The 17299-nt window shown below is 36.5% G+C and overlaps 1 protein-coding gene across 2 annotated transcripts; it reads left to right on the top strand.

Annotated features, from left to right (window-relative positions):
• Window positions 1-1120: 1120 nt before the first annotated feature.
• EIF3M (eukaryotic translation initiation factor 3 subunit M) lies at window positions 1121-17294 on the top strand (the record flags this gene model as incomplete). Of its 2 annotated transcripts, XM_084230734.1 has the most annotated exons (11): window positions 1121-1162; window positions 3627-3759; window positions 4581-4719; window positions 5003-5126; window positions 5271-5365; window positions 8616-8699; window positions 9620-9719; window positions 10612-10693; window positions 15329-15472; window positions 16252-16312; window positions 16776-17294. In XM_084230734.1, the coding sequence occupies 11 exons, from the start codon at window positions 1121-1123 to the stop codon at window positions 16894-16896; spliced, it is 1125 nt and encodes a 374-aa protein (XP_084086860.1). In that variant the 3' UTR covers window positions 16897-17294. The 2 variants fall into 2 exon arrangements, with proteins under 2 accessions (XP_084086860.1, XP_084086861.1); XM_084230735.1 differs by lacking the exons at window positions 3627-3759; window positions 4581-4719; window positions 5003-5126.
• Window positions 17295-17299: the final 5 nt, after the last annotated feature.

Genomic DNA, 17299 nt, shown 5'->3' with positions numbered 1-17299 from the left:
ATCTACTTCAGCCTTGAACCTCCCTCACATCCTTACCTTGCTGTTTTGCACGAAAAGCTTTCCTGCAGCCTTCTTCAATGGCATTCTTTATAGCCTTCAGTTCTCAATATGATTCGAGCCTTCTCTGATAACACTGTCTACAAATTCATGCACACACATCACCCTCTATCTCATCTTTTGTCTTCTTAGCGGTAGTGAATATGTATATAATTATTTAATGCCTAAGACGTTCAGTTCTCACCATATGCTCAGTGCTTTTCATACTCATTAATTTAATCTTCACACCGCTACCATGAAGCACTTACACTTATTTTTCTAAGGTGAAGCACAGAAGTTAAACAATTGCCTCCAATTACAGATCAAGTGGAGCAGTAGGAATTCCGTCCAAGGACTACAGTTCATACTGTAAAACATGATGCCATCCAGGACGACCTAATAATGTTTATTTCTAAGTTCTGTGAGCCCGCGCTAGAATGAAAGCTGCATTCTAGACCTTCTTTGGAAAGCACTGCTATCCCCAGTGCAGAGAACGTTGCCCCACTACAAGTTGAATTGTCGGTTAAATTATAATTCGGGGTGGGGGGGAAAGTCGGGTTCAGCAACAAATATACAGAGGACCTTCCGGGACAACGCAGAGCAGCTTAGACTCCGCAGCCTGGAAGGAAAGAGAGGCCGGGCCGGTGGCTGCTGTGAACTATGTTTGCAGCGCCGGAGAGGCAGGCCGCAAAGGAGTGGCTAGAAACGAACTGTCCCAGCACAGGTGATTTTCCTTGACCGAAACGGTTGAAGTTTTCAGGGTGCAGGTGGGGGGGTGCTGAGGCCAAGCGCTGCAGTAACAACACAGAAGTACGCGACATTCTAGAAGTCAGAGGCCGTGAGCAGCTGGGCCGGGAGGGGTCCCGCAGGGCGCGGCCACGACACCTCCGAGCGCTTCCGCCCCGCCCCTGACCGCGTCCGGAGCGCGCGTTGCGATTGGCCCCTTCCGTCCAATTGACCCCGCCCCGGAGGACGCGCGCGGAATGACCCGGAAGCGGTTGTGAGGCGCCGCGGGGCGGCCCAGCTCCTTTTTCCGGTCGGCGTGGTTTGCGACTGGAGAGTCGGCGGTGCCTGGGCCTTCGCCATGAGCGTCCCGGCTTTCATCGACATTAGTGAGGAAGATCAGGTGTGCCCCGGGACGCGGGGGCTGCGAGGGCGGGGTGGAGAGGCGTCTGCGGGGTCGAGGCAGGTGACCCGCCGCTCACTTCTCCTGCTGGAGTGAGGAGGCCGCGAGGCGGGGGCGCGCGTTGCCGGCCTGGAGTCGCAGCGGCTCGCCCGCCGGCCGGCCCCGCGCCCAGCTTTCCAGTCGGCGTCGGGCGCTGTTAGCCCGAGTCATTGCAGACGAAATTACTTTCTGACTGACCTGGGGGGTATCAGTTCTCGCCCTCCGCCCAGTTCTGTAATGGGAGGTGGCGGGTCTTTAGGTGGCGTTAGGAGTGTAGGAGAAATAATTTTATTAGTGATCAAGATGGTTTATTATGCGATCACGAAGGCTTGTTTGATTCTTAAAAATATAGCTAATATTCTTGTGCAAGGAGTGAGTTTTGTAACCAGAAAAACTCCGTCAACCCACCCTTATGCTTTGAGGCGTACACCTGGTGAACCAACCTATTATTTCAGAGTGTTCCTTTTGGGGGTTGCCTTTGGTATACATGATTGATGCTTCGCGTTTTCCTTTAGTTGAACTCCAGCTTTTGTTGAAATGATCTTCCCCAAGGTAATTTTGCAGAAGTGAAAACTACTCTGTGGTCTTGTGCTGTCATTTTGCATTTTTCTGCCACTTCAGTAACATGGAATGTATTTCCTTATTAGAAGTTATCTTACTGTTCTAAGATGACTTCTAGAATTGCAATTGTGAGTTTTTCCCATATAGCAAAAATACAGTCCCTCAGCTTCGAAGAGCAAATTAAGGGGAAATTTAAAAAGTCTAGGGAAGAACAAAGCGGAATACTAAAAGAGAAGAAGAAAAGAATATCTGATTAGTAATGGAACCTTGTTAATAATTGTTGGGTTGGGGTGGGGAGTTTGTTTTTTGTTGTTTTTTTTTTTTTGACACAGAAAGGGTTTGTAGGTGCAGGAAGTGCTTGTCATTGGTCACATTTTAGTTTTAAAGGTTATTCTGCTGTTCTTATAATACATCAGTTTCACACTAGGTATTCCTCTCAGGTAAATGTGTGATTGCTTCAGGTTAAATTCTTTCACAAGACTTAAGTGGAGTTCAGAATCCATTTCTGTTCCTTTGTTCCTACCCCTCCAAAACCACTTGTGGCCAGTGAAGAAAAAAATACCAGGTGGTCTCACTCATAGCGGGAATTTAGGAAACTTAAATAAGGGACCAGGAAAAGGACTAATTATAATAAAGTAAGAATCAAAATCAACAAGCAACTATAAACCAGAGACACACTGGGGGAAGGGGGAGGAAGAGAGTAGGATCAAGACAAGGGGGGGGTGGGAATTGTGTGGGGACTATAACCAAGATGAAAATGAATATATTGTCCGAAAATGAAAAATGATGTAAAAAATATAAAATAAAAATGCTCATTAAAAAAAGCAAATGCAAGGGAGTCAAAAAAAATTACAAACTGTTGATTGAATAGTTCTTGCAAGTCCATTTGTGTCTACAAAGCAGAAACTGAACAAATTTTTTTAAGTTGTGCCATATAGTGTTTCCTTCATAGAGAAGAGAAATATGCTAATGGTAGTTCTGTGTTCTCTGATGTGGTGGCAGTTGTTCATGAAATCATATTTATAATCCCACTCTTGAAATATTCTTGTTACTTGAAAGGATAGAACCATCAGATCAGATTTAATAAACTTTCCTTCAGCAGGCCAACACATTTGTGGGTTTAGATACTTATGCATTTATTAATGGGATCCTTATATTTGTGTTTCACTTCTTCATTTTATTACCTTAAATACTATCTGCATTTTGTAAATATGCTGCTGTAAATACCAAGACGGGTGGGGGGGGATGTTATTAAATACAGAGTAGGAAACATTTAAATACCTGGACGCAGTGCTGTCATTTTAATAGGTTGAGATACTCATTTTGCATTTTATAAGGTTATTACATAGTAGTTCTAGTTTCATGAAGATCTGTTTATTCAGGGCAACTTTGAGAAGCACCATCTTTTTATTTTTGTACCTCCCTAAATACTCTTTCAGATGCTTCATTAATAATTACCTTCTTGCCATAGTAATGTCTGGCTTAGCAGTAAAATTTCAGTTCTTTAAAGTAAATTTAATTTACCAAGTCAGATCAGTTCTCCTCCCTTCACTGTCAAAGCTTTGGGTTATATTAGAAAGGTTTTTTGCTACATACTAGAAATCCTTCAGGATATAGGTGATAGGAAAGAAATTCTGTAGATGATCCATGTGGACCACGATGGGTCTATAATAATGGAGCCTGTAGAGGAAAACCATTGGCTCTAGTGTGGTTGTGATGTTGATGAGGTGGGTTAGAAGCACTGCACCCTACTTTAAAGTTGTTAGATACAGTATTTGCATTTTGCCCCCAGAAATAGGACAGTGGTTTGATATGTCATTCATAGTCTATTTTATAGATATAGCAATTGTATTTGATTTCACAGGCTGCTGAACTTCGAGCTTATCTAAAATCTAAAGGAGCTGAAATTTCAGAAGAGAACTCGGAAGGTGGACTTCATGTAGATTTAGCTCAAATTATTGAGGCCTGTGATGTATGTCTGAAGGAAGATGATAAAGGTCTGTTTCTAAATCTTTGTAATTATTTCTTACTAATCACAAAGGACTTTTAAATTTTTCTAGTGAATTCTATTTGTTTATACGTTAGAACTTTTAAGCTCTGTTTTTAATCTTTGCATTTTCATCTTATTCTAATCTATACCTATGGGGTATGTATACTTTAAGATTTTACAGTACATATGTCTCTTGAGTGCTATACACTAAATACTCATGATTTCACAATGAACTCATGAATTTTTCAGAAGGAAAAGATAAAGGGATTTTTCATAATATTAGATTAATATTAAAGGGGAAAGATAGACTTTCAAAAAACTATTGCATTATTTGGCTGATTCTCTATTATTGAGATAAAATAGAAATTTTTGAAAATTGGGAGTCCTGAAATCTCTAGTTAAGGTTTGAGATTAATCTTTGTATACAAGTAACATATTCAAAAGTTAGTGACCTAACCAGATAATTAACAGATTTAATTTCTAAATAATTTCCTATTTGTATGTACAAATTTTTTTTCAGTTGGGAAAACATCCTGTGACCTAGTCAGTTACTTGAATGATTGAGTATCTTGCCTATCTAAAAATTGAAATCCTATGTATAGATTTGTAGGTCAGTCATCTATTTAGTGGTTAAAAAACAAATCTTAGGTAATAAGTTCCTTCTTTAATAAAATGTACAAATTGCTTCCTGCATGTTAGCTATACAAAACTGGTTTAGTTGTCTAATGCTTAATGGGCTTTGGTGTATTGAGACACTGAAAATACATATTTTATTAGATATATTAAGTATTTTGAGTATCGCTTGTTGTATTACCCATATGTGCGTAGATGTTGAAAGTGTGATGAACAGCGTGGTATCCCTCCTGTTGATCCTGGAACCAGATAAGCAAGAAGCTTTGATTGAAAGCCTATGTGAAAAACTGGTGAAATTTCGGGAAGGTGAACGCCCATCTCTGAGACTTCAGTTGTAAGTTATGAACTGAAAGCTGTAGTTTTTCAAGGGACTCTTTCCATGTTACTCAGGTTTAATGGTTAAAAGCAAGAATTCTGGGATTTGACTATCAGCTGATTCTTAACTAGCTATTAACTATGTGACCTTGGGCAAGTCCCTTAACCTTTCTGTGCCCCAGCTCCCTCCTTGTAATGTGACATTATACATATATGTCTCCAGTTTGTTTTGAGAGCAGATAACCTCAACTTAATTGTCATAATTACTGATCTGAAATATTGTTTTATTTTTTGCTAACCAGGCTAAGCAACCTTTTCCATGGGATGGATAAGAATACCCCTGTAAGATACACAGTATACTGCAGCCTCATTAAAGTGGCAGCATCTTGTGGGGCCATCCAGTATATTCCCACAGAGCTGGATCAAGTGAGTTATAATGTGGAGTACTTGTATTGCTTTTAAGAAGTATGATTTTATATTATAGCTAAAATATGTGTTCTTAGTACCTTTCAAATTGTGGCAGTATGGTCAGGTCTGTCACTAAATTTCCTCTTACCAATCTCATTACAGGTTAGAAAATGGATTTCTGACTGGAACCTCAACACTGAGAAAAAACATACACTTTTGAGGCTACTTTATGAGGCACTTGTGGATTGTAAGAAAAGGTATTCAAAATTAATGAACTAACTTAAAACTGAATGGGCAATATAAGTAGTTGAGGCAGTTTTTTTGAAGATAAGCAGGATGAGTGATTTTTTTTTCCCTACTTTGTTCTCCATGGAGTTGCAATGTCTTGTTTTATAAATTTCACATATTAAGATAAAGATAACTGTAAAGCTTTTAAAAAGCAAAACTTGCTTTTGTCTAAATTACTAAATTATTTAGTGGTGCTTTGATGTGTTAGTACATGGTAGTGCTATTGCTTTTGTTTAATGTTCGTGAGGGTCTATCAATCAAAGTTTCCACAGCCAGAGTCTCTTATATAAACTGCTATCCCCTAGACAAAACTTCCAGGAGACTTGTAGTAAATGAGTACCTATTGGGCTTCCACAAGGCCTTGGATTTCTAAGCCTTGTCTTCTTGCCTGAAATATTTATTCTTCTGCATATCTAGTTTCAGGTTGCCTACCTAATGATAGGTTTGGCATGGCTCAATTTTGGGAGTTAGTGTGGAAGGATAATCCTATCTTTTTGATCTGCCTTTCAGTTTCTCTTTTCCTGTAGTGATTAAATACTTTTAGAAAAGGTAATCAGTCCCTAATTTTATTGCACAGTTTTTATACTTTTAATGCTAGGGTGTTTGCTGTAGTAGGATCAGTGAGATTACCATGTTTCTGTTACGTTAAATAATGTAAATTGTTTGCAGGCTATTTAAGTAAGAGGAAATAATTATATTTTTGTTGTGAAAGTTGGAACCTATTATAAAAGAAGTGAAGGAATCTTATATGACTAGCCTATTTCACTGTGAATCCTTGGCTAGTGTTTCCACAGTGGTTGCAGCATTGAAACCCAGCAAAGTATTAAAAGAGTAAATAGTTTATTGCAGGACGTTTAGCTTCCCTGCCCTCGCCTGGTAGAATGCCAGTAGTAGTGCTTTCTCTGTCACTAGAACAGCAGCGCTGTATACTTCCAAGTGGAGAAGGTACCCCGTTGAGAGCCACTGCTGGCCTGAATGTTCTTATTCAGTGAGAACATTAATAATAAATGAGTGCCTTGTTTAAAGACATATCAGTGCCTTTGAATACTGTTTATATGCTGATGATTTTAATTTTTTTTATGTCCTTCATTTATCCCTTAAACTCCACATCATCTATTTTTGTTCAGTATCATATTTCAGATATTCAAAAAGCATGTCACACTTGACATCTGCAAAAGTGGACTATGGCGTTTTCTTCTAAATCTGCTTTTTCTTCAATTCAGGAAAGACTGTTTCTGTGCTTTCAGTTACTCAAAATCCAATTTGGGGGTTCAGCTTTCACTCCTTTCTGTCTTACACTCTGCATCTAATCCATCAGCAATTCTTATCAGTCCTAAATAAATCTAAACTCAGATCAGGTTCTCACTACTTCATTGCTGTTTGGTCTTCAATTATTTAAATAGCCAGTCCCTGTTTTATGCCTTATGCCCCTACAGTCTGTTTGCAATGCAGCTCCCACAAATTCCTGTTTGATGTGGGAAATCAGATAATATATTCCTTTTACTCAGAACCTTCCAATGACTTCGTGTAGCATAAAAGGCAAGGCCAGCTCTCCAGTGTCTTAAGTACTGGCAATTTCCTGGAACATTCTTCTATCATATCCCCATGACTCCCTCCCTTCCTCAAATCTGCTCAATTTCCACTTCAGTAAAAAAGCCTTTTCTGGTTATCTGTATAAGTAACAAATCTCTCACATTGCTTTCTCCCCCCTCATCTCTTTTATTTCCTCATTGCATTCTCTATTAACAGACATTCTCCATTTTAATATTTAGTCTCTGTCCCATTAAAATAAGTTTCAAAAGCCTGGGACTTTGTTTTATTCATTACAAAGATAGTGTCAGACTCTGGTAAGCATTCAGTATATTTTTATTTTTTTTTTATTTTTTTTTTTAAACTGATTTTTTTTTTTTAGAGGCATGTTTTTATTTATTTGTTTATTTTTTTTTTATTTGTTTGTTTTGTTTATACATGCACTGGGTACAGTCAGAAGCGCGGGAGGGTGAGAGAATTCACCAGAGGCAGAGCAGGGAGCAGAGCAGGCAGAAGGACCGAAGTACACTGCTGAGGGGAGCAGCGGGCGGCAGGAGAGGTCTGTGCGCCATGTGGGACCCTCCTCTGGTGGCCGGGGAGCAGCCGGGGATCGAACCGGCGTCGCAGAGGCCGCGGGCAGCTTCGCAACCCAGCGCTCAACCGCTGCGCCACCGGGGAGGCCCCAGTATATTTTTAAATCACTTTGCAAGTATAAAATACATGGTTTTCTGTTTGAAAGTTTCCAGTGTGTGTTTTTAAGAACAGATGATTTAGTACAGCTTCCCTCATAGATTCCTCTCTTAAGAGACACTGCTCCTTGTTTTTCTCCAGCCTTTTTGGCACTTCATTCTCAAACACCTTTGTAAATTATACTTTCTGTGTTCCTTTAAGTGTGGGTGCTACTATAGATTTTGGCATTATGCGCCCTCGCCCAGGGTCATTTCCTGTAATCCCAGGGCTTCTGTCTGCAGGAAAATGCATGTCTCTAGCTCAGCTCTCTTCTGAGCTTAAGATCTTTATGTGCAACTGCTTCTGCTTATTTCCATTTGTGATTTGGATGTGGCCCATAGGTGCCTCAAGGGTAACCAAGTGAATTTTTTATTTTCCCTCTAAACATTTTCTGTGTCTAATCAAGCATCTCTTTAAGTTGTCTTCTGTGTAGTCTCTTCCGCAACCACAGCAGTTTTCTTAAAACAATTCAACAAATCATTCTTTAGGTTTTCATATTCTTTATGATACTCCAAAAATTCTTAGTATGTTTTGTTTCTAGGACAAAACTTTTTTCCCACCTAGGGCCTTTATAATTGGTCTTCCCTCTGCCTGGAAAGTCATCCACCTCTAGTACTTTCTGTGGACAATTACTTTATGTCCTCAGTTTACATGTCATTTTTTCAGAGAGCTCTTTTCCTTGCTCATTCTGTATAAAGTAACCTCCTCTTCTCCTGTCTCTTTTCTTGTTAACTATATTATTGTGTATTTCCTTCATGGCACTTAACATTATTTTTCTTAGTCATCTGTCTTTCCCCAAAAAAGGAAAGTGCCATGACTTTTCCTATAGAGAGGGACTTTGTCTCTTTTGGTGACCAGTGTATATCATCACCACAGTGCTTGGCATTTGGCAGATATTTTTTAGTGAATGAATGGCAATGATGATGTTTTTAAAATCCTAAAGCATTATTTTCTTTTTAGTGATGCTGCTTCCAAAGTCATGGTAGAATTGCTTGGAAGTTACACAGAGGACAATGCTTCCCAGGCTCGTGTTGATGCTCACAGGTAACAGTTACCACATTGCTCTAATGACTGCTGTCAGCAGCTTAGAGGTGAGCTACAGTGTTCAGTCATATAACCGAAATCATATTTGCATCCAGAGCCATCTGATATTGTGTGTTCTGTGGTAGTTCTGATGTGGCTAGCAAAAATTCAGTATTTGGTATTAGAAGAGCTGTAGATTAGTGTGGAGTATTACTGGTTATGGGGCTGGTCATTCCAACCTCAGAAATAGAACGGAATCTTGGGTCCATTTTGCCTTAATAATAATTAACATACAGATGACAAAAGGTTGATGTTGTGTCATGCTAAAAATTAACCCATTGCTAATAAGAATCAGGGCTTCAAATAATCCTAGGTCTACTTAGTAGCAATATGATTAGAATCAGTTTTTTAAATGTATGGAACAGAAATTATAACTCCCATAAAGGCTGTTTCGTGTAGATCTGCATGTCAAAGGTGTTGATAAAAAAAGGAGTCGTGGGAAAGGTCTTTGACTTTGAGATCAAACTGCCTGCATTCAGATTGTTCACCACTTAATTAGCACTTATTGGGCAAGTTTATATGTCCTTTTTATTGATAAAATGGACTTACTAATATTAAATGTCTCAGGTTCAGGTTATGTGAGGAATTAAATGAAAGCTATATAAAGCACTTACCTTATTGTCTGGCGTGTAGTAAGATGTTGCTGCTGTTTTGATTACTTAGTGGTGCTATTATTTTGTTAGAACAAAAATTTATTTTGTTTGAACTGCTGTACCTGATAAATAGGCTTACTGGCCTGAATCTTACCACCTTTTTAATGCTGTGTTTATTAAACTATCAGATTATTTTCTGAATTAAGTATATTTTGCAATCTACAAAAAGGCAATGAAAAGGACTTGAATTTTAAGACATTAAGCACTGATATTTGTTTTCTAATTAAGGTGTATTGTACGAGCATTGAAAGATCCAAATGCCTTTCTTTTTGACCATCTTCTTACTTTAAAACCAGTCAAGTTTTTGGAAGGCGAACTTATTCATGATGTAAGTATCCTTAATATGAAAAAGATATTTTCTTTTTCCTAAGTCTAACATACTGAAGCAGAACTCTTTGCATTAATGAACATGACAGCTAGAAAGATCTAGAAAGAGAACTGTTCTTTTTGTATCAAGAACAGAAATTTAGAAGCAGCTTTTTTGTATTAGGACTGAAATTTAGGGCCTCCCTGGTGGCGCAGCGGTTGAGCGCTGGGTTACAAAGCTGCCCGCAGCCTCTGCAGTGCCGGTTTGATTCCCGGCTGCTCCCCGGCCACCGGAGGAGGGCCCCACATGGCACGCAGACCTCTCCTGCCGCCCGCTGCTCCCCTCAGCAGTGCACTTTGGTCCTTCTGCCTGCTCTGCTCCCCACTCTGGCTCTGGTGAATTCTTTCACCCTCCCGTGCTTCTGACTGTGCCCAGTGCTTGTATAAATAAATAAATAAATCTTTAAAAAAAAAAAAAAGTCTGAAATTTAGAAGCAGCTTTTCTCCAACCACTGAAAACACCTATCCTCCTGCCATTTCTTTCATCTCCTTGCTTGCCTGGCTGTTAGGCACCTTAGATGAGGCTAATTTCTTTTTAGTCCTTAGTGTCAGCCCCAATTAGGGCGATAAGTCTGATATTTAAAACACATGAACACACTGTTCAAGTATAAAATGACATTTTGAATTATTTTCTGTTTGTGCTATGCCACTACCCCATCTTTCAGGGTATTTAGAGCTCACTGTATTTACTGATTCATCTAAGTGAATCTTCAGAAAGCTAATGGCTTAGATGTGATTTAATGATAAGTTTGTGCACTGAAAAATTGAGAATTTGTTGCTGGGAGCCAGTATCTCAAAAATGTCTTTGTATAAATCTTGATTCTATATTGAATTTTTTTTTTTGTCTTATATAGCTTTTAACCATTTTTGTGAGTGCTAAATTGGCATCATATGTCAAGTTTTATCAAAATAATAAGGACTTCATTGATTCACTTGGTAAGTTTTGGGTTTATCCATTGGAGGGTAGAGATGGGAATGTGCTATTCTAGAACTCTTATGTACTCTGAGATCCAGCAGATAAAACTGTGGCCTCATGTATAGGTTACTCTAACCAGTAGTATATGGTGAAACAGCAACAAACATTAAGTGGACATTTTGAAAGATGACCCAGTTGGGAATCAAGGATAGAAAGAACATGATACTAGGAGTCAGAGAAACCTGGGTTTTTCATAAGTGTTAAGACTTTCAAACTCTACAATACCATTATTCTCTAAGGTAAAGCACAGAGGAAATAGGTGCTTAGAGGAGATTTTTAGATAGAAATCGTTCCATTGACCTGTCTTTTTAAAATTTTGTAATGAAGAGGGGAGCAAGGAAGCAATGTAAAGAATCACCATTACCTTTATGATAATGGCAACTTCTAGAAATTTCTTATTTTAAGAGCTGACAAAATTTGATAACAAAAGGTACTCTATTAAACTAAACATTGTTTTAAAGTAAAATTCACTGTTCCTTAGATGCTCGGTGATTTTTTTTGGTGGTGGTTTTTTTCTTTTTCTTTTTTTTTTTTTAAAAGCCATAGTCATGTAATACCAAATAACTTTTCCCCAACTAAAACCAGATTTTATGCTTGTATCTCTCCTCCTCTTCACCCAAATGAACAAAGTATGTATGTACATGGTTTTGCTAAGCACATCTAAGTGAAGTAAGTCTTAGCTTTATTTTTTATCTGAATTTTCTTTCTAGAGCATCAGAGCTCAGTAAATACTTGCCAAATTGAATTAAATCTTACTCATTGAACAAATTTCATATGGATTTGGCATTTTAATTTCCTTCTGGAGCATGACTTTTAAAATACTAAATTTACAGAGAAGACTTAGAAAACTAGTTTAAGCGGGTTTAAATTATGTTAAACCTATTAGTTCTTTTGAGAACTATGAGAATAAAGTGTTTCGTTTTCCTATTGAGCAATAATCAGAATATATTAGAAGGTAGTTATTTTTATATTAAAATTGCTTGAAATGTAGGTGAAGAATACATGGATAATCTACTTTGATTGTACTACTACTCGTCACTTTGGTAATCATTAGTTCCTGTCACCTGTAAGTTTTGTATACCCATTGGAATTGGGGCAAGATTGAATTATTCTGAACATAATAAGGCACTTGAAATACACCAAAATAAAGTAGATGCAAGTGTGTTTGTGTAGAATGCTTTGCCAGGTGCACTAGACCCAGAAAACCACATTCTGTCCCAGTTAATTTGTTTTGTGGCATGAAGCTATGTGATGGAATGTTAATGTCAGCAACCTCTTTATTTACGCACCAAGGAAAAAGGAGTAGTAATTAACACTTTGACACTCCCCCATTGATGTGTAATTGACTGTTTCAAAGGAGCACTGGTTCATAAGCTATTGCATGCATTAAAATTACGTTTTCTATATTGCAGCATTTTAAGACAGGGGTCAGTGACAATGCAGAAATTGCTCAATGATGCACATTTTTTTATTACTGCATTAAGGTTTTGACATATTAGTAATGAATAAATGTTTCCATAAAATTAGATTTTTTTATAACTTTAAGATTGAAATATGACACAGAACACGGTGACTTCCTCTTTGAAGGCAATGTTCTAGTGTCATGAAACAAAGTATAGTTTCCCACAAGTCTTTAACAAATACTTCACTTAGTTAATAGTTTGATTATAAGAACAAGAGTCCTCAGGCCTTAAGTTTAGTTTTTTGTTTTAAAACATCAATTCAATGTTTTAAATACAAGGTTTCCATTAAATAGATAGTTGTTTTACATAATTCACTCTAGAAATAATCTTCATTCCTTTGATAATGTTTTAAAATTTATGGTAAGCTTATAACTGCACAAAGAGTAGCAGTCAAATAAATTTAATTGTGGGGATATTTTAAATTATAGCTTAGAAAGTTTAGAGGTTTCTATTTTATATTAGAAGAATTGAGAATGTGAAGGAATTTTCTGGTATTTACAAATACTAAAAAAAATCTTGAGTATTCTTTGTGATAGAATAAACATTTCTAACTTACTGTGCCAACTGGAATTCAGATTCCCTAATTTACCTTTTGTTTCTTGAACATCTGTGCAAATTTATTTGTAAAAGATAATTTGGGGAAAACATTTTTTAAATTGTACATTTTTGGTTTTAGATTTATTTACAGCTGAAAGTCTAGATACAAATGTCTAGATTCCACAGGTGGTATCAGTTTATCAAAAACACTTACATTAACACTGACAACTTGGGCCAAAGCAGTGTTATCAAGTGTCAACTGAATTGCCCTAACATGTCCACATGTAGTCTGGTGTTACCCAGTTACTACCTTCTTGCTTCAGAAAGTTAATCAGTATCTAATTTGCATTTGTTAATTAGGGTTAATGTGCACTAATTGATTTTTTGATGCTTGTAGATTTCCATTAAACCTGCTTAGCAATACTTATTTGGGTACCTCATTCATTTGAGTTATGATCATGTTTTTGTTGAATCTGTGCCAAATAGAAAGTCTGCGTCATAATTACAGCTAATTAACAGATGATTATGTGCTATATTAATGGGCTTCTCTAGTCTTCTGCTCATATGAACATTACAAATTTAAAATTTATGGAGTACTTTGAAGTTTTTTAACAATACAAATTGAGGCTCTTAATTAGATGGTACATGATCATTTGTTGAGTTTGCATAGTTAGAAAGTTAAAAAAAGGAACATGTAATTCTAGAATAATTTTAGAAACTTGTTTTTGTAATTAGTTAGCGTTCAGCTTCTACTTAAGAACAGGTAATAATTTGGATAGTCAGGATTTGTAAATATTTGTATTTCTAGTTTATTTTATAAATGAATCTGTATTCTAGGTCTAGTAATCCCACTTTGTGTGTACAAATAACCTCTGCTCCTCAATTTTACTGTTTTTGAAAGCGAAAGGATCAGGATAAAGTAAATCATTAATTTTCCTTTAAAGTCTGACAAGTGTTTAAGTTTCATTAGAAATGATAAGAGAAAATTTGAGTTACTCGTACTTTTCTGTTTCTGCCTTCTAAAGAGCAAGTATCACTATTAATACTGTTTAAGGTTATCTAAAATTATTTTAGCATATAAATGTTAAATGATACACTTTTGCAGTTTCGACTTTGTTAAAATCCAAAGTGACCTCAAGGGAAATGGAATGATTTTAGAACTATGTTTATATTTTAAATTTACATAATATTTATACAGAACAAATAGTAGATAAGGACTCTTGTGTTTAAATGCAGAGCTAATTGGTAAAAAATAAGCTTAAGTGATTCAAGTGAATAGCAATGTTCTTGTGAAGTGTACATTTTATCTCCTAAAATGTTAGATAAAAAGTGTAAAGTGTACAGAACTTTCAGGGCCTAAATATACCATCTTTATAGCCCATTCTTAAATTTGTGAACCTGCCCTGTGGCACTATAATAAAGAAATGTAGTTCTAGAAAGATAACTTCAAATACCCCATAATTTAAGGGGAGGAGAGTAAGAAATCTAGCAAATTTCAGATGGTTTATTTAATGCAGGAAAATCAATGATCCATTCAAGTGAGGTCACCTTTTTATCATTGTCTTTAGTCTACAAACCTGAGTTTATACTTGCCTTTCTTTTACTTACTGCTCAATCCACTGCATTTGCATAAGGCTCTCCAGACTTTTTGCACTTACGTATTTTGTTGATTCTTACCTAGCAGGTTGCTTTTCTTTAAAAAATTCTGATTCTCCAAGCCCTATCATAAGGATAGCCAACCCCTTCCTCAAAGTCATTAGACTACAACAGGTGAATATTAAGAAAAGTAATTATAAAAATTATGCCCTTTCATTTACTGTAACATTTAAATCTGTATATGCCACATGAGCTGTTATTTTAACAATTACATTCCTTTTATCACCTTCCTCTATTACCTGCTAAAGGGATCCTAAAATTCTGCTTGTCTTTTTAATTATTACCACAAACCAGTACAAAAAGTTAGTGCTCTTAGTCACTTAACAAATAAATCTGATGTATTCAGTTGTCCCATTCCCAAACTTATAGACACTCACTGACACTACAGGTCTATCAAAAATACGTTAGTACATCAGATACTTTTTGAAGCTAGACAATTATTGCTCAGCTGATCTATTGAGATCCTTAAGAGGAACTAGGTTTTCCAACAGCTGCCCTCCTAGACTTAGGTGTTTCCTTCACAGAATCCATTCCTGAATTTGCAGTATACAATTTTCAGGTGCCTCATTTGACCAGTTATGATACTTTATCTTTTAGCTTTGGCACTTCAGTTACACTGTCTTACCCACTTGGCAGGGAGCCACATTTGCTGCAGTTCAACTTCTGAAAGTAGTAAGACTTAGAGCCACAGCAGCAGGACAAAGTATGCATCTTACTGCAACTCCCCTCAACTTGATTCTGCCACTGAGACCAAAAAGACCGAAGAGAATGCCTAATACCCCATAGATTATAGGATCAGTTTATTGTTTGCACATACATAATAAGCTTTTTCAAAATTACTGTAAGTGTGCAAACACAATGACTTCCACAGTTAAACACAGGCGTTATAATCATTCAGGTCTTTAGTACGGGTACTCAGCTGGCTTTACTGTTTTTCAGGCCTCTTGCATGAACAAAATATGGCAAAAATGAGACTGCTTACTTTCATGGGAATGGCAGTGGAAAATAAAGAAATATCATTTGACACAATGCAGCAAGAACTTCAAATTGGAGGTGATGATGTTGAAGCATTTGTTATTGATGGTAAGGCAATTAGAACATTTCATGTTTTTAAGAATTTCTTCTATCATGTGGAACGTAAGATTTGAATTTTAAATCTAAGCCTTATTATGGCTAAGTGGGTTTTATTTGTAGAATGAAAATTTAATGGAAATATAAATTACTATGTGGATTTTTTGTGATTGTTCTGTCCCTTGAAATCATACAGAACAAAAGCCTTTGGGCAGTAAACCATAGTGGAAGAGCCTAGATTTTAGAATCAGACCTCTGTATAACAGGAATGTAGGAGCTCATTTGAGGTTGTGAGGATTAAATGAACTAAAATGCAGGTAAAAGAGCCTGCATTTACTATGTAACTGACACATACTAAAAAACCAACAAATGTTAAACATTATCAATTTAACAGTCAGTAATTTTTTCTGAGCTTTTTAAATGTGAAAATACAATTAAGGTTAAAAAATATTCAGGATTCTTTGGCATAGCTTCTTCCTAGTAATCTGTGTCTCAAACAGCCTTATAAAGATATAAACACCTTACTCGAAAATGTTCTTTCCCCGATGAGTGATTGTAGGGAAGAATACTTAGAATTATTAAAAAGTATATGTGATACTCAATATCAACAACCATAGGACAAATTCATGGTCTCTCTCTTAGTGGCATATTTCTGTGCTTGTTATTAGATTCAAAGTGCCAGTATGTAAATATGTTGGAAAACTGTTAAGGCCTTATTATAGCTTACCCAGTTAGCTGTTATTCTTGGGAATTTTCCATATAACATTCCATGTGAAATATCTTTTTTCCAGCGGTAAGAACTAAAATGGTCTACTGCAAAATTGATCAGACACAGAGAAAAGTGGTTGTCAGGTAAGAGACTTTATACTTTGCAGCATTTTGTAGAACATTCAAGTTTGTTGTGATTATTTCATGTTTAAAGAACTAAGGTGGTGTTGTCAACTGACTATAGTTAAATAGTTGCTATTTATCATAATTTTATTAAAGTTCAGACTGAATGTGATTAGCTTATTTAATGAAAGAGTCCTATTTTCCAGCACATTTCATTTAATGGCTGAGCATTGGCTAGAATACTAATGACTTTTGTGTCTGGTTTATGTAGTTCAGGAAAATGAAAGGTATAGGATCAATATAGTAAATGTGCGGTTGTGGTGTTTTTTTTTAAATGAGCTTCTAATTTTTTTTACAATTCTAAATCATGTCTTGCATGTATGTTTAACCTTACTTTCAAGTAGATACAATTGTGTAGTATTATAATGAATGTCAGAAGATGAAAGCTTAACGTTTTGTTTTTTAATTTTTTAATTTTTTTTAGTCATAGCACACATCGGACATTTGGAAAACAGCAGTGGCAACAACTGTATGACACACTTAATGCCTGGAAACAAAACTTGAACAAAGTGAAAAACAGCCTTTTGAGTCTTTCTGATACCTGATTTTTTATGCTTAAAATTTTGTTCTTTTTGGGAAACAACCTAAATCTTAGTAAAATATAAGCTGAAATTTCACTACAGTCTGGGCATTTATTGTCTCAAATTTAAAAGAAATTACAAACCAGAGGATACAAAAGTAATAAATTACAGAGGGTCACTATGTGTGTGTTGTATAGTAGTGTTCTGTGAGAACCAAGGTACAAGAGTTTTGATAAATGGAGATAAGGTGAAATGACAAATCTAAGGGGCACTGGAGCTAACTTTGCAAATATAGGATAGCTATCTTAATTGAAGCATTTGCTGCGCAAAAGGTAATAATGCAACACATAAGAAAAGATTGGAAAAGTGAGTACAACTAACTGTACAGCTTCATATGTAAGTCATTGTTTTTAGTAAACCAGCCAGT

The sequence above is a fragment of the Talpa europaea genome (genome assembly GCF_964194135.1).
Source record: "Talpa europaea genome assembly, chromosome: 1".
Taxonomy (NCBI): Eukaryota; Metazoa; Chordata; class Mammalia; order Eulipotyphla; family Talpidae; genus Talpa; species Talpa europaea.
Note: the sequence above shows the minus strand (reverse complement) of the source record. Positions and strands in the feature narration are given on the sequence as shown.